General features: G+C 39.8%; 1 protein-coding gene across 5 annotated transcripts in view; it reads left to right on the forward strand.

Annotated features, from left to right (window-relative positions):
* ZMAT4 (zinc finger matrin-type 4) overlaps positions 1-11,487 on the forward strand; it is a 97,734-nt gene extending 86,247 nt beyond the window's left edge. For all 5 annotated transcript variants that reach the window (XR_005557994.1, XM_039354300.1, XM_039354302.1 and 2 more), the window contains one exon: positions 11,046-11,487. Coding sequence is in view for 4 of the 5 variants with exons in the window: in XM_039354301.1 (XP_039210235.1) it covers positions 11,046-11,093 (48 nt within the window). In the remaining variant the exon portion in view is untranslated. The remainder of the gene's footprint in view (positions 1-11,045) is intronic.
* Positions 11,488-24,755: the final 13,268 nt, after the last annotated feature.

Consider the following 24,755-nt stretch of genomic DNA (forward strand, 5'->3'; position numbering starts at 1 on the left):
AATTTCAAAGAAAAGATTCAGGAGACTTTCAGAACAAGCTGTTCTGATAGAGGTGAAGACTCCATGATGAATGAAAATAGATTTAGAGTGTCAAGCATGAAAAGATAGGAAATGATATCTCAGTCAAGAATATTGAGAAGTAGAGGGAATCTTAAAAAGATAGCAAGGAAAAGAAAACTGAGAAAATATTTAAGAAATTCAAAGGAATCCCAGAAAAATATATAGATAACAATATTCAAAAGTAATCACAGATGAGAACTGATGAGTTCTTCAAGAAAGATGGAGAAACCCTATATTTAAACTTTTTACAAGTGGAGTTACAAAATGATAAAAATAGGAATAAAGAGATTGAAAGGAAAGAACATTCTCTGTATGGTGCCTGGCCTTTAGAATGATATTTCCCTAGAGCAGAAGTCCCCAACCTTTTGGTCACCAGGGACTGGTTCCATGGAGAGAGGTCTTTCCGCGGACCAGAGTGTGTGGTTTTGTATGCTGCCTGCATCCCACGGATGGGGCTTTGCTTGTTTGTGTGGACTGGTTGCTGGCATGCCGTGATCCAGTACCGGTCCATGAACCAGGGGTTGGGGACCCCTGCCCTAGAGATCCCAATGGCTCCAACACCGATTATGTTCATGAAGCTGTTAAAGACTCTCTTTTCCCAGGCTTCAGGATAGGTGAAGATGGAACCCCTGCTGGATGTGTTTTTCTAATTAGATGTTTTCTTTAGGCCCCTCATGATTTTTTCCCCGTATTTTGTATTTTTTTAACTTTTTAATTATAAGTTGCCTAGAGCCAATAGAAATTGGGCAGCCTATAAATTCTATTTATATATAAGTAAATAATAAAGTTGGTGGCCAGCCGTCCATGCAATCATCAAAAAGCTCAGCTGAATGCCATCAAATTAATTAATTTGTCAGCTTTGATCTATGTTTCTTTGGAGAAAAAAAAGTATAATAATGTGAAGTCCAAGGGATAGGACTGAATGCATAGTAAAATACCTAATTGAGAATCAGAGTCCAAGCAACTAAATATTAATTCAGCAGTGGTGTCTGTTTTTTATGGTCCAGGTTGCTGAGCATCTTTACTTGATAGTACTTCTGCAAGATTTTGATTTTTTTTACGACCAAAATCCTAATATAGAAAATGGTTGCAATGGTTGGTTCTTGGACTGATAAAAATATGGGAGATTTGTAAATAAATAACAAGTTTCTCAATTATCTGTGAAGACATTTGTCTCTTTGCCAGATCATGGGAGGGAGGAATATTTGAGGGGCCGCCACAATGAAGAAGCAAATTTCCAAAGTACCAGAAGGCAAGACAAGAAGCAATGGATGGAAACTAATCAAAGAGAGAAGCAACCTAGAACTAAAGGAGAAACTTTGTAACAGTGAGAACAATTAACCAGTAGAACAGCTTTCCTTCAGAAGTTGTGGATGCTCCATTACTGAGGCTTTTAAGAAAAGAATGGACAGCCACTTATCTGGAATGGTATAGGGTCTCCTATTCAGTCGAGGTTGGATTAGAAGACCTCCAAGATCCCTTCCAACTCTGTTATTCTGTAAAGGAAGGAAGGAGAGGAAAGGAAAGGAAGAAAGAAAATGAGAGTGTCTCCATCTTAATCGTCACAGGAATAAATTGGTTCTGAATGAGAAATAGTTAAGGCTGCTGGCATTCTTGTAATCCATCCCTTTTTTCTTCAATAACTCTTATCAAACTGAACTCTGTAAGAATCATGCTTAGAAAATTTGGGTGGCTGTTCTGTTGCTTTTTTCCTCTTAAGTTTGTGGTGTTCATTCACTCTTGTAAACTTGAAGTGCTCTATTTCCTCATCATTAGGGATCAAAGTCACAAAGTACACATTTGTGGTAGAGGTTGTTGTTGTTAATTGCGAAGTCGTGTCCGACCCATCGCGACCCCATGGACAACGTTCCTCCAGGTAGAGGTTGGACCGCCTCAAATGTCTAGGTAAAAATTTTAGATCCTCAAAAAAAAAAGAGGAGAGAACCTTTGTTGTTTTAATATTCCCGGCTATTTATGACAGAAGGATGGATGCAAACCTTACCTTGATCAAAAATGAACCATTCTGGGAAGCAATGATTTTCTCTTTGTAGACTCTTCATTTGAATTAACATTCTTATTAGTGTTTCTAGCTAATCTCCCTTCACATATACATTATGATATAAATTTGACGGGTGATTCCAGAGACACTTAATAAAGCAGAAGCAATGTGATGTTATCCGATTCAGCAGCCAGAACATTCATAAATTTAATTTGAAACAGTAGTTAAAGAAGCTCAGCCAGCTAGCTTTTGATAAGCAATTGCTTTGATCATTCCCCTTCATCTTTATGATTGCTCTTACATGGTTTCCTTTAGTGATGAGAAATTAGGAATTCAGGGGAATATGATTGATACCTGATTTAAAAAAATTAGCTGGGGGTGTGGGAAAGAGGAAAAGGAGCAGCTATGGATATATAGTTGTTTTCTGGATATTTGCCTTGCCTTTTAGTACAAGGAACAGGATGGATCATTCACAATTAAAATTTCTGAAAGTGTGGAATTGTATAAATGTAGAATTATGCAAATTATGCAAATATAGAACTATGCAACTATGCAAAAGGTGATGGATGTCCTTTAGGATGATTAGGTTTTGTGTCAAGACTTTTATTAAAATACCAATCAGAGACGAAAAATCTGACTTAGCAGAAATGGAAAACAATAGCCAGAGTTCTCAGCTGACTGACTGACTGACTGACTGAATGAATGAATGAATGAATGAATGAATTAAATACCATAAGTACTGACATACTTTTAGGGTAATATTATCTCTTAGTTTTATATATCAGCTTTTCTCCAGGATATAAAAGGAAAGTTTCTTTTCCTTTTATTTCCACAACAGCCTTCTGAAGTAGACTGGGTTGAGACAGAGGGGCTGTCCTAAAGCCTCTTGACCATTTACCATGGCTGATTCTGGCTTTAAAGCTGGCCAGGCAGATTTTATCTCCATAATCAACCTTGAACTTTCACAAATTCTGCTTGACAAGAGAATTTTCATCCAATCTTTATTGTTTCCCTGGATAAAATCTGCTTGCTTTTTGTCCCTCTTGTCTGCATGCCCTGGCTGTTGCTTCAAGCCCCTTTGTGAGAAATTTTAGACCACCTCTTCCAGGGCGCCATTTCATGGGTCCAATTTATTTTCTCATTAATATTATCACAATGTATTTGAACTCTCAGATTGAATTGGCAGAGGACCAGCTAAACGAGAACAAAAAGGACTCTGGAGGTCAGATGTTATTTGGTTTTAATGTGCCAAAATCCCATCGTGCTTCTGGTTGTAAAATGAACACACACGTACGCAAATAATCACACTGAGAAGCGCTAACTGGAATGGCTTGTAGCCACAGAGCACAGAGGCAGATAGACAAGAAATGTAGGTTCTCTAGCATGAAAACCTTTATTGCCTCAGGAGCAGGATTGGCTCCTGAGATACAGGTGGTCCTCAACTTACAACAAGTCATTTAATGACTGTTTGAAGTTACAACAACACTGAAAAAAGTGACTTTTTCACACTTAATAACCATTGCAGCATCCCCATGGTCATGTGATCAAAATTTGGATGCTTGGCAACTGGCTCATGTTTATGACAGTTGCAATGTGGCCACTTTTTTGTGACAAAAATAACTTTTTGGGTACCTTATATTGTTGTTAATTTCTATCACTTTTTATCCCCCTAGAGCAGGGGTAGGCAGCCTTGGCTCTTTTATGACTCGTGGACTTCAACTCCTTCGGTAGTCTCTTTCTATCTCCAAAAGTGATAGCTGGATTCAGTCTTCTAATTTGGGTTTAATAAATTTAGTATTCTTTCCAGTAAAATGAGGTGAGCTCAGGCCGAGAAATGAAGGACTTTAGGTCTCCCAAAGCATAGCCAATTCTTTTGTTTGAGCCCATCACAATTCAGAACATCTTCCTGTTTTATCAAACGTTTTGGAAAAAAAAAAGATAGCTTTATTCCAATATTGCCAGTCTGCTTCAAAGAAGAGAGGCTTTGCTCAAGCTGGGCCCATTCTGCCCATTGATTGTCAGCTATTCTTGGCAATACCACAATAGTTTCAAAATAGCAACAGTTATTATGGAGTACTAGGACATCCACAGTCCTTCACGTTAAAAGGGGGTTAGACCTTTCAGAACATCTGCTGTGGAGGCCAAGGATAAAAACTTTAATTAGAGGCTTGGGACACAAGCTGAACTGATTGAGTCATTGTCTAACCGGCTGTTCCCGAAACGAAGTGTGTGTTTTTTTCTACCCATTCCAAAGAAAGTGCAACCAAAACAAAACCAGGATGCTTCAGAAGAACAAGGCCCGGGGCTGCCATGCCATTTGCTGAGAGTGGCTCTTTGTGCGGATCACAAGCTTCAAGAACATCCTGCTTTCCATGGGGATCAGCAGTAAAGGGATGGCAGGAGTTTTGTGCAGCTCCACTAATGGGGGGCATACCAGCTTCAAAACTTTGGAAGTAATGCACATGGCCCTTTCTATGTTTCTTTCTAATATTAGGCCAAAAGAGAAAGCAGCCCAAACTTGCTTCCAATCTCTGATGCGGTATCTCAGGGCCAGGGGTGGAATCAGACTAAATAACCTCAGGGGAGGCCACAGATTAAGCCTTTGTTGAGTTTGGACAGCTGGTGTCAACAGCCCTGCATGAAATGGCACAAAACTAAAGAGATTGGAAGGGTGCCTAGGCTATCTTGGGCCTCTAGGCCACCATTAAAAGATAATTATAATGTGTAAAATGTTAATAGTGTAAAATGATAAATAAGTAGAAGAGAACTTGCTAAATGGTAGGTCTAAAGCAATAATCTTCTTCCCTACTTCCTCTTCTATCGCTTTGGGTGTCAAGGGATAAAATAATAATGTTATTAAATGTTAACGCAGCCAAAGGCCAGCCAGGTAAAATGTTTAACAATTTGAAACAATAATACAAAAGCAGTGAATTGTTTATTAAATATTACACTTTGAACTGTAAATTTGGCTTATCCATCACCCAAGAAAAGTAAAATGTTTGGGGAGAGAGGAAAGGAGTGAAACTTTAGAAGTATGATGTGTTTCTACTTAGGCTGAAGATGACCAGTAAAATACCTGTGAAACCAAACCTATTGGGAAAACAAAAAGGCAACACGTAGAACTGCCCAGTGCTCATATTCAGAAGTTCCCTGAGGACGGGCACCAGCATGAGCCCAAAAGCTTGGCAGAATAACTCTCTGGTCCCGGTGGACAGAGTGAGCCCCTTCATGTGTTTGAATCCTTAACGCCGATCTCGCACGCACAAAAGTGCCTTCAGAAGCTGAATGATTCCACGAAGAACTTGTATAGGTGAAGACTGGAGCACAGCGTTCAAAATATCAGGAATGTCTTTCAGAAGAAAAAAGCAGTGATGAAATACTGAAAAAGTCATACTTCTTCCCCCCAAAAGCCTGTACATTATGAGAATTGAAGCCCAATTCTCACCAGACAATTTTTTGAGATCTCCACAACTTCACAATGCTATGAGGGCATGGAGAAACTCATACATTGCCAAAGATGAATAGGGGTGAGCTTGTTTTCCATCATTCAGGCAAGATTGGACCCACCATGGAGTCACATGAAATGAATTTCAAGTCTGCTTTCAGCCAGTTCTGTGACAAAATTATTTGACAGCCCTGTTCATGGGATTTTGAGAAAGTGTAGCCATCCAGATAATGACTGTATAGTTAAGTTTTTTTTCTTTAGAAGATCACTCCATAATCATAGAAAATGTATTCTCCAGTTCAAGCCTGGAAATTTTACAGGGGCCAGTGTGAGAAATTGCACAAAAACAGTTGGTTTTATTTAGACTTTGTGCACAGATGCTTAATTGGAGCTGGTATTTATTAACATAAGCTGTTTTGTCAGACCAAGATCTGAGCTAATCATAATATTAGATCTAGCGTGCTGAAGGAAATACCGTGTCCTTCTATGATTGCATCTATATTCACCTTGGTTGTGTTTGGAATCTATAAACCACTTGCAAAAGCTGGTTGACCTAAAAAAATGTAGACTTGATGTACGATTACTTCAGTGTGGTAGAATATATGTTCTGGGTTCAGACGATCATAGTTAATCTCTGGCAGCTCCAGTTAAAAAAATTAGGTAGGAATTATCCTTTTGCTCAAATATTTTGGAGAACCACTTCCATCTAGAACAATGGAAGATTAAGACTGCTCAACTATTCTGGATCATCGGTTGTACAGATAGTCCTTGACTTAACAACAGTTCATTTAGTGACTGTTCAAAGTTACAACGTCACTGAAAGAAGTGTCTTATGACCATTTTTCATATTTAGGACCCAGTCACTCAGAATCCCAAGAGATGACTGTCTTCTTCTACTTCAGCATACCCATCATTTCTCTGGATTCTTATTTCTACAACTGAATTGTCCTTGTTTCCTCTAACATTCGGTTGGAATCTTAATTACCATCCTTTAAATTCATGATTCTGTGTTGTGCACTCTGGGATGATAGAAAACAGCAACTGAACTTCCAGGTGGCATCACCTTTGACAGACTGCTCAAGTCTAAATATATTAAGGGTGTCCACAGACGAGGTCAAAAGAGTCAATATGATATCCATGACTGTGTGATCAATCCAATCTAGGTCGATCACCGGGACCAGAGATTTAGTCTTCCGAGCTTTTGGACTTGTGCTGGAGCCCATCCTCAAAGAATACAGAGAACTATGTGGTGCCTGGTTGTGTGTGGCTTTTTAGTTGTTGATTGGGGTGTTGATGGCTCACTATTAAGTCACTCACTGGCTGTTGTTTTTCTGTGCTGCCAAGTCCTCAGCTCGTAAGTACTTGATAAGCTGGTGGTAAATAGAATAAATAAATAGAATAGCTCTACATTCTGGTAGAGAGAAGTTCCCTGGGGATGGGATCCAGCACAAGTCCAAAAGCTCAGAAGATTAAACCTTTGGTCCCAGTGACCGACCCAGTTTGGATCCTGCAACATTATCCTGGGACACATATATTGCCTTCATTTGTGTGTGATCAAAGCCATGTCCCTTAAAAAAAGGAGCAGGCCTACAATCACACAAGATCCCTGAGTAGTCATCATAGGACATTGTATCTAGTCTTTTGATCATCATGCTGATTGCCCTTGTTTTGATCTGTTGAAGCTTCTCCAGATCTTCCTTTAAAAGTTGCTGTTATGTTTTTGCCACTCATGCTCTAAGAAAGTCATATTTTTTTATTCCACTTCTTTACATATTCAGTAGAGATTCAAATTTTTTTCCCCATGGTTTGTCTTCCATTGAGTTCCAGGAAATGTTATTAAGCACCGAAGCCATAAAGCACATCTGTCCCAAATTTAGGGCTGATCTGAATTGTTTTAACGTTTATTAATAGTTATGGGTTTATTCTATGTGCTTTCTGCTTCATGCTGGGAACCATCTGAAATATGAAGGAGGAGAATGGTCTGTAACATAATCAACATTCTAGCAGATGAATAATTATCAAAACTAGTTGGGATTTAACTGCATTTTAATTTATCACTTCTTGCCTCCTAAAAGAATCTGAATAATTATCCTTCCTCCAGAAAGGGAGGATATAATATTTCTGTCAGGAGATTTAATTTCTCATCTTTCCTTTTCAGCTTAAGCAGAAAATAGTAGTTAGAATATCATTAAATATTTTTTATTTATTTTGGTTCTGAGTGACTAAAATGGTGTCCACCCATCTCAACATTTAACATTTGAGTTGTTTTCATGTTGCATTGTAGATTCTAAATCCTGGCTCTGCTATACTCACATCTCATGCAGTGTTCCCCCAGCCTTCCAATAAACTATATTCTAGATTAATGATAGTTAATAATGATATAATAGTTAATAATAATAGTAGTAGTAGTTGTAGTAGCAGCAGGAGGAGGAGGAGGAGCAGTAGTAGTTAATAATGATATCTAAAGAAAAGAAGAAATAGGGGAAATGTGACAGCAGTGTTCCAGTATCTGAGGGGCTGCCACAAGGCAGAGGGGGTCAGGTTGTTCACCAGAGCACCAGAGGGAAGGACGAGAAACAATGGTTGGAGACTGATCAAAGAGAGAAGCAACCTGGAACTAAACTTTCTGACAGTGAAGACAATCAACCAATGGAACACCCCCAGAAATCGTGGACGCTCCATCACTGGAAATTTTAAGAAGAGACTACACAATCATCTGTCTGAGATAGTATAGGTTCTCCTGCTTGAGCAGGGGGCTGGACTAGAAGACCTCCAAGATCCCTTCTAGCGTCTAGTCTAGTCTAGTCTAGTCTAGATTCATGCAGATATTCCCCGAGTTCTCGCAATATGTTGACTCATGAATCACCAACTGCCTAAATTGATTTATTTTGCCTTTCTTGGCATTTTGGGCAAATCCAGCCTCATTCTTATTGTTCATCATTTAGAAAAGAAAACAAACCAGAATTTAGACTTTTTCACATACTGCAGTGAGCCATGTCTTATTTAACCTTTGTTTATTACCAGCTGCCCTGGATTAAGCTTGCACAATGCGCTGCATGATAAATGTAGGCTGTTTACCTTCAGCACGCTAATTACAGCAAAAAAAAAGCAACGCCTTTACATACAGTATATGATCTTTTAATGAGTGTAATTGAGTGTATATAAGCTTGCAAATCTTGTCATGTATATCCATACTGGCTGATAGATCCTTTACTCATGTGGATCTGTAATTCAAAAAGTCTGTTTTCCAAATGTTGGGATTATTTTTGTAATTTTGATAGGCAAAAAATTATCCCTCCTTTCTCCCCAGCTTTTGTTCTAGATACCAGGTATCTTATTACAGGTTTCATGCCATTGATTAGATGCCATCAAGTTGTTGTTGACTCTTAATGACCACACAGATTAGCCCCCAAGCTGCTCCTTCAGATCTTCCGATGATGCACCCTTCACTGCTGTCGTCCAATTCTTGCTGTTCTACTTTTGTTCAGTTCTGCAGCATCACCAAGGTGCATTAGCCAAAAAAAAAGCATTTTTGATTGTATCCAGAGGCCAATGTGCAGGAACACAACACAACACACTACAGGTGCTTGGCAGGGTTTTGTTTTGTTTTCTGACACTGTGTGCTTGAGTAAGCAGCACACAGAAGAGACCTAAATGCTACAATCTGAGACTGGTTTGACGTTTGGCGCAATGTTGTGTTAGCGCAGTCACCCAGCTGATTTGCTTTCTGTTTCATTGGATTTTAACTTGCCATTTTAAGCAAGTTAAACACATGCAGACCCAGCAAAAGGTTTACCACCCACATTACATGCTAGGCTGGTTCTTTATCTCGAGCACGATGAAACAAATAGGCATTATTTGCTTTATAAGATTCTAATGCTCTTGAGATCACTTTGCCGTCCTGTCGGATTTTCTTCTCTGAAAGGAAGAAATGATTGCAGGCAGATGAAATGAGGGAAGCGGGGAAATTCTTTACTGGTATGTGGAAGAACTAGTTTGATCGAGGCAGCATACTAAAAAGCAGAGACATCACCCTGCCAACAAAAGTACGTATAGTCAAGGCCATGGTTTTCCCAGTTGCAATGTATGGCTGTGAAAGTTGGACCATAAGAAAGGCTGAGCGCCAAAGAATGGAGGCCTTTGAACTATGGTGCTAGAGAAGACTCCTGTGAGTCCCTTGGACTGCAAGGCGTTCAAACCAGTCAGTCTTAAAAGAGATCAACCCTGACTGCTCTTTAGAAGGCCAGACCCTGAAGTTGAAACTCAAGTACTTTGGCCACCTAATGAGGACTCATTGGAGAAGAGCCTAATGCTGGGAAAGATGGAGGGCAAGAGAAGAAGGGGACGACAGAGAATGAGGTGGCTGGATGGAGTCACTGAAGCAGTAGGCATGAGCTTCAATGGACTCCAGAAGATGGTAGAGGACAGGAAGGCCTGGAGGAACATTATCCATGGGGTCGTGATGGGTTGGACATGACTTCGCAACTAACAACAACAAGTTTGGTCTAGTGGTTAAGGCACCAAGTTACAAACCAGATTAGAAACCAGGAGACTGTGAGTTCTAGTCCCCACTACAGTCAGCATGAAAGCTGGCTAGGAGTGACTTTGGGCCAGCCATTCTCTCTCGGTCCAACCAACCTCACAAAGTTGCTTTTGTGGGGAAAATAGGAGGAGGAAGATGCATTAGGTATGTTCTCTGCCTTGAGTTATTTATAAAAGTAACAAAGGGTGGATATAAATAAATAAAAACAAAGGATAGAACCTTGATTTATTATTCCTCTTCTTAGTGTGTTCCGATGTATCAGTTTGAGATCACAGTCCAGTAGCCTGACTTCAGTTCCCAACTTTCCATAGTACCATTAATTTTGTTAGGCAGAACTCAAGAGGAATGAGATCAAGAGCAGGTTGAACTATGGCAGTGTTTCTCAACTTTGGCCACTTGAAGAGGTGTGGACTTCAACTTTCAGAATTCCCCAGCTAGCAGACACTGAACTATGGAATAATAAATAAGAGAACTGGATAAGAATGCTACATCTTAGGAAAAGCTAAGCATCGTGAAGCACATAGAGAAGGACGACTCTTTTGGTTTCTTTCCATTTCTCATTCAGCTTGTCCATTTCAATGTCTCATTTCTTTGTAGGTGTGTTCGGTTATCTTTCTTTTTTTAAAAAAAGTCCTAAAATAGGAACGTACGCTTCTTTATTTGCCTTACTCCCAATGTGAGTTTGCCTAGCAACATCCGTATGCATTTTTTTGGGCCTACTAGGTTCACAGATATATGGATTTGTCTCCCAAGTTTTCTCCGGTGTGTTTTTAATTAGCATTCCTGGTGAAAAATACATTGCAAAATTTGGAGAAATGTGAATTTCAGTAACTGGTAATGACAGTTCAAAAATATGGAAGGGAGAAAGTTTGCTTGCTAATATGAATTAAGTAGATTTCTCTCCTTTGGTAGAGGTAAATAAAACACTGAATAGAAACTTGGCATTCCAGAATAAAAAGCTTCTTACTAATACGAAGATCATCCTTTCTTTTTTCCAGCCTGAAGAATCAGTAGACAATCATCCAAGAATGAAGTTCAACCTCTAATACTTCTTCAAAAACCAGCCCTTACACAGGGACAGATGCTTTCTTGGACAATGAGCACTTCCTATGTGACATCATTCATGTTTAGCTAATCTTTGCTTTGAGCAATGAATGGATTTTACTTTTTGTTTTTATTTTGTGGTGAGTAAGAAGATTCAGACAGATTTTTTTATACCCTTTGGAGATAGAGTCTATATATTCAACATAAAACCAAGAGTATGTTTTAAATTGTAAGATATATCATCCATCTTCGGAGGCCAATGGAATAAAATATTTTTTTCTTTTTTCATATTTATTCTCAGATTTCTTCAGAGAGTATAAGATCCTATTAAATTATCTATAATTGTGATGTAAGTAACAAGTCTTCAAAAAAAATAAACTTGATATCTTCACCCTATTCCTGCATGATTTTTTGTCATCCAGAGTGGGGGAGCAAAAAGGGAGAGAAACATTACTCCTGAGTAATGTAGAATTAATTATTTCTTCCAATATTTGATTTCCCGTAAAGTTAACTGCAAAAAGGAAAACAAAATAGGACTCGTTTCCAACTGTTCTGGTTCCATTTCTCTAAAAGAATAGTGAGTTACAAAGTGAAAAGAAATATCGGGAAAACTTTAAAGTGTTAATAAAAACAAACTAATAGAACAATTATCTAATTTCCCCAACCCAAAATTGAGCTTCTTGCGAGGAATGTTGAGTATCCATTGCAGGGATGTCTTCAAAAGGGTTTAAAAAGTGAAGATGGCAGCAACGCATTAAAAAAAAGATGGGTTTTTCATCACATGGTTAAGGCTATCAAGCTGATTTTTTTTTAACCTTCCTGCTGTCACAGTTATCGATGACCTATCTTTTATTTACCTTGGCTGATCTTCGGGGGGGGGGGGGGGAGAGAAGCAGAAACAAGCCTGAATATTTCTCACGTGGAAGATCACAGATCATCCTAAAGCTTTAAACTAGGCTGGGAAATTATATCCATGTAGTCCCTAGGCGTTCTTACCTTTTTTCCTTGGTTCATTACATTCTCCTTTCAGAACTATCTATATTATTCACCCTGAGTCAGAAGACCCATCCAGTTAATCTTTGCTAACTTTGCGCCCTGAAATTTATGTTCTGCTTGGGGATAACACGAAAAGTCCTGGACAAACAAATGCTTCCATCAACTTAAACCATGTTTGGAATGAAGATGGGCTTGTTTCCATCTGCCCTACTGGTTGTGTATGAGTTTAAGTCATCACAGGCACAATGGGATAGATTTTAGCTTCAGTGTACCCTAATCCACATGGCTGGCAAAGTGGAGTTATCTCTCATCACTGTTCCACAGATTGTGTGGAGTTAATGGGAGATTTAATCAATGGCAGATCAAGAAAGATATTAGCAGTTATGGGAATGAGTGTCCAACTCAGAGATCAATCCCAAATGAGGAAGCCTATTAGGATGGTCGTTTGTGCATAACTAAAATTTACAAACAAAAGATAATGGAAAATTTACACATGCTAATTCATATGTGCAGATGCCAATTTATTTTTGTACATATATCCTCATGAAGTTTTCTCTCTCCTATGATTAATTTCTCTTTACTGACTATTTTAAGTCATTTGTCTTTGTCAGCTTCCTGCTGAATCCACTTAATTAGCAACTTTTGACCTTTAAAAAGCACACTCCATGAAATGCAATGATAAATGGAAAAAAATCCAGTCTGATCTCCTTTCAGGTGATCACAGAATAATTTGCTGGGCTAGCCCTCTCAAATGTACTAGCAGCTCATACTTCCTTCAGAAATTGTTTCTGGAACTCCCTCTTTGCTTAGGAAAAGGGATGAGATGACTTTATGACAACTTGGGTATAGCATAAGAAGAACTTGAATGAAAGAGACATATTTTATAATAAAAGGCATTTCATTCTGCATTAGCCTTCCAGAATCTGTTGCCCTGCAGAGGTGCTGGACTTCAACTTTCAGAATTTATAGCTGAATGGAAATTATAATTATAATTATTAAAAAATCAAACATATCTAGAAGGCAAATCAATGGAGAAGATTTACCTAGAGATATGTGGAGTCCTTACTGCTCTCTGAGCTTGGATGTTTGCTTGCAGACTTTTCACTGACTGGGTAATATTAGCAGTGCAAGGGAATGTGGGATTTGCTTCCTTTTTATATAAACTACCTTGCCCTGCCATTGTTGGTGAAGATGTGGTTTTCTCTTTGGTAGTTCCTTGATTAGGTATTGTTTTCTGCTTGATTGCTGTCATGGTTCCGATCGATGAGACCAGCTAAAAAAGAACTTCAAGGCAAGGATTTCTTCCTCAAAGAACATTTTTATTTGGCTACGAAATAACGGCACGTACAAAGGTGAACCCAAAACTAAATTCTTGAGTTCAGACATTTCACTGTCAGCCAGTGAAAAAATGTTCCTGAAAACACTATGAGTGATGGACTCCGGAAGAAGATTAAAGAAATGTCCCAGCTAAGGGTCAGTTAAACAGTTGCCGCCAAAGATTATGTCATCAGTCACTGGAGAGCTGACTGAAGGAAGGAAAAGTGGAATTAAATCAAAAGAGCAGACCATCCAGGGACAGCTTAAGAAGTGGAAATAGGAGAAAAGTTGAACAACTTTCAAGGGGAAAAGAACGGAAATCCTTCAGAAGGCCAGTAGGACACATAAAACGCATAAGCATCCGTAACAAATTGCCCGTCATCAGTCATGAATCCCTTCATGCCCACAAGAGATGTGTAAGTCCAGCCCACCTTGAATTCCTTTGACTCTGATCTACTGCCAATGTGTTTTGACCATTTGTAGCTCAGATTCTTGTAGAGAACTTAAGCTTGCAATAAATCATGATACTCATTTGAATTGCCTGAATCTCCTGATTTTCCCCATCACTTAATGTTGCAATCACATCAGAATGGCAATACTGTATTTTGATGTCACTACATACTTGCCTCATGATATCATAAGCACACAATTCTTGTCACTTCGCTTATGGACTCGGGAGTTGAAATCCACGAGTCATAAAAGAGCCAAGGTTGCCTACCCCTGCCTTAGATGTACCCAGTTCCTGCAACCATTCATCTATGATGCCAAGGGGAGGCAACCTTGGCTCTTTTATGACTCGTGGACTTCAACTACCAGAATTCCTGAGCCAGCATGGTTGGCTCAGGAATTCTCTGAGTTGAAGCCCACGAGTCATAAAAGAGCCAAGGTTGCCTACCCCAGGTTTATGCTTTAGCCTCCAGTCCCCTAATTATCTTTGTTACTGTTCTTCTTTATTCCTTCTTTATTCCTTTATCCTTATACAGTAAGTTAAACTTCCTCGTGTTCCTTGCAGACCTGGAACTGTATTTTCGATCTGAAAAAAAAAAAAATCCAGCCAGAAATTCGACACATGATTGGACAACAGTGTCTGAAAGCAAAAATAAAAATAGGACAGTTTATTCGGGACCTCCAATGGGACTTTTATGCAAGTTTTTTTTTTCAGGCCCATCTTCTAAGTTTTCAGGCATACAAAGACCTACTTCTGCCTTTATAAAAAATACAGGCGCACATTTGCACGAACAGACATCTGCTCCACAAAACAGTCAGCAAACTTGACTGTACTGAGAATAAACTGCATTCCCAAACGTTTCAGCATGTTGAAGGAACAAAGAGATATTCTGCTTTGATTAATTTCCTGATCCAGAGCTCACCAGAAGTATTTGAGTCCCAAAGTGCCCAGAATTCCTCATGATTCGTGTTTCCGAATGCATTTGAAAATGGGGACAGGGGATAGGAGTGGGGGGGGGGGTGAAGGAAAGTTATGCATTTAGAATTTGAAGGGAGAAAACCTTTAGACTAATTAGAAACTGAGCTTGTGACCAGCGAGAGAGAGAAGGAGGAGGGGGTGGGAAGAAGGAAGGAAGGGAGGGAGGGAGGATGGGAGGGAGGGAGGGAGGAAAGAAGGAAGGAAGGAAGGAAGGAAGGAAGGAAGGAAGGAAGGAAGGAAGGAAGGAAGGAAGGAAGGAAGGAAGGAAGGAAGGAAGGAAGGAAGGAAGAGCAAGGCTTCTCTGTGCTTTACTGAGTCAGCATATTGCCCCAGAAGGCTGGAAGGCTGAGTCAGCTTTGAGCCAGTCAGGATCAAACTGCTGGCAGTCGGCAAAGTTAGCCTGCAATACTGCATTCTAACCACTGTGTCACCAGTTCTAGAATCCGGGAAGGAAGGAAGGAAGGAAGGAAGGAAGGAAGGAAGGAAGGAAGGAAGGAAGGAAGGAAGGAAGGAAGGAAGACCCCTGTTTATTCCAGTTTGATTTTTAAACTTAACTTTATTAAGAGTAGTTCTCATTGCCACTTAAAGGAAAAAAATGAAAGGCATATTAATGTATCCATCATGCCAGTGGCTTACTTCCACCATCTGGAACTAATGGTGTTCTCACTAGCACCAGTTACACAGCAGTGCTTTGATTATGAGCCAGATAAACATCTGCTCTGACTCACTTTCCCCACAGCCTGCTTCACACAACCACCTCCAATTTGGTAGCAGCTGTGCAGAGGAGTGTCACAAGATCTATCGGAGGGGAACCGACTTTGCAAACAATTGTGCTGAAGTATTGGAAGAAGCAGCCGTCCTGAAGTAGAAGCAGCTTTCACGGCCAACACTGACCCACATTCTAACTTTCTCTTCCTTTCTTTAAGTCTTCCTCAGTCTCTCCCCCCCCCCCCGCTGCGATCACAAAAAGTTCATCTTGGGGAAAAGAGGAGATTGCAAGCAGTGAAAAGCTGCTTTGCTCATTCTTAGGGAGTAGGTATGTGTGAATTTGGGGTAAACCCAACCCATTGTACTCTTTTCTTACGGTAAGGATTTTCATCCTGCAGATTAGTATTAAAATAGCCAGAAATATATTCATTGGATTATGAGGCGTTCAGCCACTTCATGCTTTTTCAGCAATATATAGCATCTATCTTCTGCCTTTATTGGAGTGTTTCTCACCGTTGGCAACTTTAAGAAGAGTGGACTTCAACTGCCAGAATTGAATTCCCCATGGCTGGCTGGGGACTTCTGGGAGTTGAAGTTCACCCCTCTTAAACCCACCAAAGCTGAAAAGGACTGCTCTGTTGGGTAGTGCTTTCTACACATATATGTCACACCCACAGAAAGGGGGGGGCGATGAAACCTTTGTTGCAAAACCATGACACAACCTCTGCCTGTTCTATACAGTTAGTCCTCGGCTTATGACTGCAATGGAGCCTGCCCATTAATTGGGACTGTCATGAAGCAGGTCATCAATGACTGACCTGATTTTACAATCTTTGTGTGTGTGTGTGTGTGTGTGTGCTTTAAGTGTATCACCATGGTTGTTAAGCAAATCCACAGTCATTAAGTAAGTGTTTGCTATGGGGCAGTGTTGCCAGAAACCAGAAGATTGGTTTTCAGCAAAAACATTGTACATTGCAGTCATGTGACCGCAGGACGCTGCAACAGCCATAAATATAGGCATGACTGCGGACTGTTGGAAGTTCACGGGTCATGTCCCTTTTGGTGGATCCATCATAACTTCAATCTGTTATAAGTTGAGAACTATCTCTACTTGCACGTGATGTCCCAATGCCAGGACACAAAGGCAAAGTCTGTCTAATGATGTCATGAAGCACATTCCATATTTTTTCCCTCGTTGTAAGAAAAAGGTCATCATCAAGGATTCCCTTAACAGCCTGACTCTTACTTGTTCGGTAATTAGCCAGTAATTTAGTTTTTAGGGAGTTAATCTCTACCAGTTATTTTCCACTAATAGTTTGGGGGGGAAAGGGAAGAGAAGGGGAAAATATAGGCTTATGTAATGTGTAATTATACATATAGAAGCAACTACTGTAATATAAATGGAAATTTGAGATCTGGAGAAGGCAATAACTATTCATTTCCCTAATCATTTGGGCTCTCTGCCTTTTGACAGCTGATTGGTATGTTCAAAGTCCAGCACTCCTTTCTGAAGTGTCTTGGTCTTTAGAGCAAATTGAGACTGTTTAAACAGAGAATGAATTAAAATTAAAAGTTCATACATACATACATACATACATGCATACATACATACATATATACATACATTTACTTAACTCATTCATTCAATCTATATGCCTGCCCGTTTCTAACACATGATTCGGGGAAAAAACCCAAACAAAAGCATTGTAGCCAAACAATAAATAACAAATACAGAAGGTGAGATAAAATCAACAACACCACACAAGCAAGATATGGGTTCAGCAGGCTCCAGACTCAGCAACAAAACCGGTTTTTCGGGCCTTAACAAGCCTGCAGCATCGGGCCAAGTCTGATCTCTAGGGGAACAATGCTCCAGAGGGGTTTAGGGGAGCCATGCTCCAAAGGGTGGCTGGCATAACTGAAAAGGTTCTTCTCTAGAATGACACTGCCTAATGGACAGGACCTGGAGCATGCCTCATAGACAACAATCAGGTAGACTCAATCAGAAAGACAGTCCCACAGGTAACCTGACCCCATGCCATCTTAAAGGACATATTTTTTAAGGTGGCTAGCTTTACAGGAGGACTGTTTCACCCATTTGCCCCATACTCACCAGAATCCATTTTTCCTACACTCTCTTCACTAAAGTGACCAACCGTCCTCCTTTTGTAAGTTCTGTCCTCTCTCGAAAAGTGTCCTCCCACATGTCCTCCTTTTCGATATTTGAAGACTAATCTGCAGGGCTTTTTTTTTTCTCATAGAACGCTCAGAACGGCGTTCCGGCACCCTTTTTTTGATGGATTTTTTTTTCAACTTTTGCATGAGCTGTGCTACTCCCCCTATTGGCTTTCGAAAGCCGATAGGAATTGCTGCTGAGCGCGCCAAAACACTCGGCTGGCAAACTTTGCACATGCAAGTTGTCTGTATTATTGTTGCAATGAATATCTTTTATTTACGATATTTTTTCTTCAATTTATTTGTGTCCCCCTTTTCATTGTAAAAAAGTTGGTCACCTTACCTTCGCTCTATTTAAAAAAAAATATTCCAAGATTTTTGCTTTCCGGGGATTGTGTATATTGAGCGGTCCTATTGCAGTCAGCAGCTGCCACTTCTGCAGTTACTAAATCTGACCTTTTTAGGAACAATCAATTATGACAGAGACATTTGCTTCTTGAATACATCATTTATCCCTATGATAATGAATTTTCTGGGCTCACAAAGTTAAAGCATTTGACATAAACCAATGCCCTGGAATACACAAGCTTCTTTTCACTAATTTATGCTAATGCATAATTTTATTTGCAACCCCCAGCGTGAATATATATCATCAGATGAAGATGGATATAGATCAAACTTCAGAATTCTTTTGGCCTCGGTGACATCTGCTGGATGTTGGACAGCAAGTGCTCTAAATGGTGGAATAATTTACATCTCCGTTTGTTGATTTCTCAGAATGAAGCCAATATCAAGGCACTGAGATATGTTAACTGCATATTTTCCAGTAATTACCTTGTTTGCACACAGCCTGACTTAATGCATTAGAGATGCTTACTTAGCTAGGCCTTCCATGCTTCCAACATGCATCTGTTCAACACATGAAGGCAGGACAAGAAGCAATGGGTGGAAACTAATCAAGGAGAGAAGCAACCTAGAACTACGGAGAAACTTCCTGACAGTGAGAACAATTAATCAGTGGAACGGCTTGCCTCCAGAAGCAGTAAATGCTCCAACACTGGAAGTTTTAAGAAGAGACTGGACAGCCATTTGTCCGAAATGGTGTAGGGTTTCCTGCCTGAGCAGGGGGTTGGACTAGATGACCTCCAAGGTCCCTTCCAACTTTACTATTACTATTATTATTATTATTATTATTATTATTATTATTATTATTATTACATACAAGTTAAATATGAGAGTTGAATGTAAATCCATACTAGTATAGATCCAATATGTCCTGTTTATGGAAAAGAAAAGTTCAGACAATTTGGGCTTACTGGTACGTGTACAGAATACCTACATCTTGCAGGGAAATCCTGTTTTCACGTTAGGAAAACTTGAGGTTCCAAATCTGGCATCTCAACTTGGAAAAAAGTCTTTAATCTCCATCTTAGAGTTGCTATAATGCCTGACTGCAACTTTTGTCATTCCCAGACTTAGGCTATGCTGGATGAGAATTGTTAAAATGATATTGTTCTATCTAGGGAGACTCCAGGCCCAGTAAAGCAATCTAAGACTTGGAGGTTAATGCAATTTAATATTAAGAGGCAAACAATATTAACCACATTGAAACATTTCCTTTTCTTCCATTCAGCTATCTGTTTAATTGTTTCAATATTTTTTTTTAAGATGCTTTTCCTGTTGAAACGTATGTGTGAATTCATTTAGGTTGCATCATTCCTCAAACCAAACGTTTCCCCGATGACTGGCAAACACATCATAACCCTTTTTCAAACAATTGAAAGTAGGGACCCCAGCGGAACATTTGTAAGAAAGTAATTCCAACTGTCACTAGACAGCAGGGCTAATAATACCACAGTCTCCATAAATGTAACAATAACAAGTGTGAGACAATAGACCTCTCTGCTTGCCTCCAAAGAAATGAGGCAGTCGGCACCCAAGGAACCTTTTGCTGTAGGATGTTGCCATAACCCAGGATCCCCCTGGAAAGATCCAAAATGGCTTTTCCACTAAGCTTTCCTCCAGACTTTCCACGACCCCTTCAATCCAACAATCTCTGGGTCAACAGAAGTCTGTCAGATGGGCTGGAGGAAATGATATCAAAATAGAATAATAGATCAACAATAAAAAAAATATAGCATCTACCTTTTTACCCTCATATTTATTGATGCAAGGAAACAGTTGGTAGTTTCAGAAGATCTACCAGATCTAAGCTGAACTCATCCAGCCAACTGGTAGATGGTAGAAAAGAGACACAATACATTCTCTCTCCTGCCATCAAGTGATCATCTGGATTCTTGCTGCTACACCTGTTAGCCCTACCCTGAAAAGACGGTAACAATTCAATAAACGTAGGCCAAATTGGCCTGTAGAGAGGAGAACATCCAGCAAGATTACACGGTTAACAAACTCAAATGCCTTGGAGAAAATGCCACAGCATTGACAGGCATGTCACATTCCCAAGATTTTGCTAATAACTCCAAGCAGCTAATTGGCTTGATTCAATTGCCTAATTGCCCACTGACTTTGAGCCAGGACTTTTGAAAGAGTTGCAAAAACTGACCTGATTTCACAGGGTTTGAAATTAGTAATTATCTCGCATGATTCTATCAAAATATTGTGCTTGGTGCTCATTTACTCTAAATGTATCTGCCTTCTACTTTGGCATGGCATGGCTGCATCTGCTCTTGCTGTTGTTTTGTCCATCCCTGTTCAGTTCGTTGTTCTCGGGTATCGCAAAAACACTCCTAAAGGATAATCCTTGACTTACAACAGTTACTTTAGTGACTGTTTGAAGTTATATATAAGGCACGGTTGCTGGAATTGGGTATGTCTAGTTCAATGAAGAGAAGGACGACAGCGGACATGGTAGCAGTGTTCCAATATTTCAGGGGCTGCCCCAAAGAAGAGGGAGTCAAGCTATTCTCCAAAGTGCCTGAAGGCAGTTCAGCAAATACTGCCACAGAAGCCTGGAGTGAAAATAAGACATTGGGGCATAATACGATGATACTTAATGGTATAGAAAATGTGTGTGGGGGGAATGTAGCTTTAGAAATACGGTAATTATTGAAGTTCTGTTTCAACCGTTTATCATCCTCTCTTCCCTTTTCCAGCCAGAGTGAAACAACCAATTTAAATGGCTGAGTTGTTCTTAAATTAATAAGTGGCATTGTGGAAGTGTTTACACAGAAAAGAATGCAAACATCTGCCTTGTGTGCATCTATTTTCTGGTGTGGATCTTAATCCCATTATGTTGTATGCTATAAATTCATCTCTGTTGATAGCTTTACCTACAGAAGAATAGATTTAATTTATTGAAAGGAATTACTTTTAACAGTATTGGACACATGAAGCCAAAGATGCTGGCAAGCCCACAACCCCCCACAGATTAGCCCTGGAGAATCTCAGTATCAGGGGAACAATATCTCAGAAGAAGAAGAATTTCCAAGGTCACCAGTTCCAAGTCACTCAAGGCTTTGAACTGAAAAGATAGCTGCTTGGCCACCCATGTTTCCTTTTTGTTTTGTTTTGTTGTAAAAAGGGGGGAACCGAGTGTGCTAAAAATGTGACACGGTTGTCCTCGGGAAAGAAAAGAGAGTAAAAAAAGAGAATAGCAAAAAAAGAAGAGAGGGAGAGAGAAAGAGAGAAAGAGGGAGAGGGGAGGGAGGGAGAAAGAGAAAGAGGGAGGGAGAGAGAGGAAGGGAGGGAGGGAGGGAGGGAGAAAAAAGGAAGGGAGGGAGAGAGGGAGAGAGGAAGGGAGGAAGGGAGAGAAAGAGGGAGGGAGAGAGGGAGGGAGGGAAGGAGAGAGGGAGGAAGGAAAGAAAGGAAGGAAGGAAGGCTCAGATCAAAGGTAGGAAAAAAATGCCTTCTTTACCAAATCATAAACAAGGAATCAACACCTCCTATCAGGTGTTGATTTCACTGAAATCTTCTTTGTATAATTCTGCAACAGATACCTTTGAAGACATTTCATACCAGAGGGGGGGGAACCCTGAATATATATGTTTTTTAATAATCTGTTGGTGTGATTTTAATATAAAATATAAGAACCTCATGTTATTAAGCGTGTTGTTAAGGAATATTTACAAGGACTGATTCTCATTGTCTTCTGCCTTCATTAAAAGACCGCTGGGGTGTGCTTCTCTTATGCTCACTAAATAACAAACACTGGGAAAATAACAAGCCTTTCCAGACAAGAAATTTCCATATTAACACTATTGGGGGAATAAACTATGCAGCTGCTCTGCATTCAAAAGATGCATTTGTTGGAGTTTGGTTTCTTTGGTGGACAAAGAAAAAGGTCCCTCAAAACAAGAAACAAAAGAATACATGAAGAAGCCAGGAAAGCTTGAGGGATGATAAGGGATGGTAATAGCACTTCCATGTTCAGAGGTAATCTCTCTCTGGAATCAATCAGATCACAAGGATAAATTATATATTTCCGTTTCTAATGTTTGTGCAGACATTCAGAGATTCAGTAACTGGAATGAATATGCATATAGCCAAACATGATAATATATATTAAATAGATACTATGCAGATAAACATAGCCGTTGTCCATCTTGACCAAATCCTGAAGAAATAGATTCTACATTGGTTTCATAAGGGAAGACTACCAACATTTTCATCCGTGACTTATAAATATGCGTCTTAAAACAGCTTTATGTACAGGCATAATATTTATCTTTGTGTTGTGAACTTTCCTTGCTGATTATGATTATTAGGGATGCCAAATAATTGTAGGAAAGGTTGTTGTGTTTCATGGATCTAGCATCTGTTTGATTTGGAGAATTTGGTATATATTTTTTCCTGGCATGGAAATCAAGCCTAAAATAATACAGAACATCCATCCGGTAATGGGAAACAGTGCTCAATATTGATAAATTAATTTGGCACCTTTGACCAAAGAGAGAGAAAGAAAATCAACTGAATAATTAACAAGTTGCTACTTCTTCATGAGGGCCCATATCAGTGTCTTGATAAAGATTTTGCTTTTCTCAGATGCAGTTGGAAGGTTAGTCCTTTAGAGATACCTTTTATTACTTTCCAAATGTGAAACTACTTGATAGGTTACTTCAAAACTTTGCAGCTTTTCACTCTGTTCTTAAAGTCATGCAAGCAAGCTATAGGGCACCCTAAGCTAGAAATATTCTCCTTTATTGGTAAGCTATAGGGATTTTTTTTCTGGTCAATTGGCAATCAAAACTAGAAAGAAAGGGAGTGAGAGGTGGCCATACAGCTTCTCACATGCTCAAATCATTCCTGCATGGTACCAATACCAAGGCTTGTGTTTCTGAATGCTTCCCTTTTGGAATGGGGTGGGATGGGGAATCACAAAAATGATTAGCTGACTGGAGGCTAAGGCATACAGTATGAAGAACGGTTGCAGAAATTGGGTATGCCTGTAGTTTAATGAAAAAAAGGACCAGGAGAAGACATGATAGCAGTGTTTCAATATCTCAAAGAAGAGGGGGTCAAGCTATTCTCCAAAACACCTGAAGGCAGGACAAGAAGCAATGGATGGAAACTAATGAAAGAGAAAAGCAACCTAGAACTAAGGAGAAATATCCTGACAGTCAGAACAATTTAATCAGTGGAACGACTTGCCTCCAGAAGTTGTGAATGCTCCAACACTGGAAGTTTTTAAGAAAAGATTGCACAACTATTTGTCCAGAATTGTATAGGGTCTCCTGCCATGGGCAGGGGTTGGACTAGAAGACCTCCGTCCCTCCCAGCTCTATTCTGTTCCGTTCCGTTCCATTCCATTCCACTCTGTTCTATCTCTGTTATTTTTTTAATGTACTGCCAAAAAATGAATGTCAGGCAGAAGAGTCATTGTGTACCTTTCTCCTTGAGATGCTAACTCCCTGGAATGTTGGCTTCCATGAATGATGGAATTGCACGAATTGTGAAGTGCCAATGGAGGAAATGAGGAAGAAATTGCATCCAATCTCCGCTGTTAAGCAAGTAACATTTTTCCTGCCTGAAAATAGAAAGTGAGAATTCTGCCTCCACACTTAACATTTTGTGGGTGGATCCTTCAAAACAGGCAAAGCAAGAAGGGCGTTGGAGGTTGTTCTTCTGCCTTTTGCACCAGGTGGAATGGCAAACAGACTCAGCCTAAACAGCATCTCGGGTACACATGCAGTTAAACAACCTGGCTAAGAATCCAGCAAACTAAGCAGTTTGCAAAGGCTCATAGGTGCCCATGTGCTGCACTGGGACAGCAGAACACCGAAGCAATGCCCAGCTTGGCTGGAGAGCAGACTGTTGTTCTGTGGATCAGCTGAGAAATTATCATCAGCTCCCACCTGTCTACCCATCCTTTAGCCACAGATTTCCAAGGCCTGCTTTCACGTCGGACCAGTTTAGAGGAACCACCTCAGAGCATCGTTAAATGCCAAGCCAGTTTGCTGAAATAATTTATCCTGCCAAGCAAGCAGAGCTCCCTTGATCTTGGAATTACCTCCTGCCATAAATTAAACTAATGATATTTATGCAATAACTTAGCTGCTTGAGAGAAACAGAGAGAGAGAGAGAGAGAGAGAGAGAGAGAGAGAGAGAGAGAGAGAGAGACCATTATCCAGTAATTTTGGAAAAGGTTACATAGGAGATCCGGAAGAAGAAGAAAAACAATAAAAAAACATCTCTGAAAATCTGGATGATGGATCTTTGGGTAATTAAGGCTGCAACTCTGAAAAGAAAGGAGTCATTTTCATTGAAATTAGCTGAATCAACTCCTGTATTGATGGATAAGCTGGCAAAGATGATGTTATCTTTCTCTAGCTAGAAGAAACAGTGGATCTTATACCTCTAAATATCCTTCTCAGAAGAATGTTTTAAATCTGGATTAAACACAGATACATCAGCTAGCTCGCTTTTGAAGAGCAGGGGATGACATAGACTTAGGATGCCCTCAAGTAGGTCATAATGGCAGGTAGCCAGGCGTAGACAACCTGGATGAATTTTGAGAAGGCTAAATAAGAATGGACCTACTTATAGTAGGACTTGGATGGTGTGTGGACAAGCTTAAGAAGTTAGA

The sequence above is a fragment of the Crotalus tigris genome, unplaced genomic scaffold, assembly GCF_016545835.1.
Source record: "Crotalus tigris isolate CLP2741 ecotype Arizona unplaced genomic scaffold, ASM1654583v1 scf7180000018549.3470463, whole genome shotgun sequence".
Lineage (NCBI taxonomy): Eukaryota > Metazoa > Chordata > Lepidosauria > Squamata > Viperidae > Crotalus > Crotalus tigris.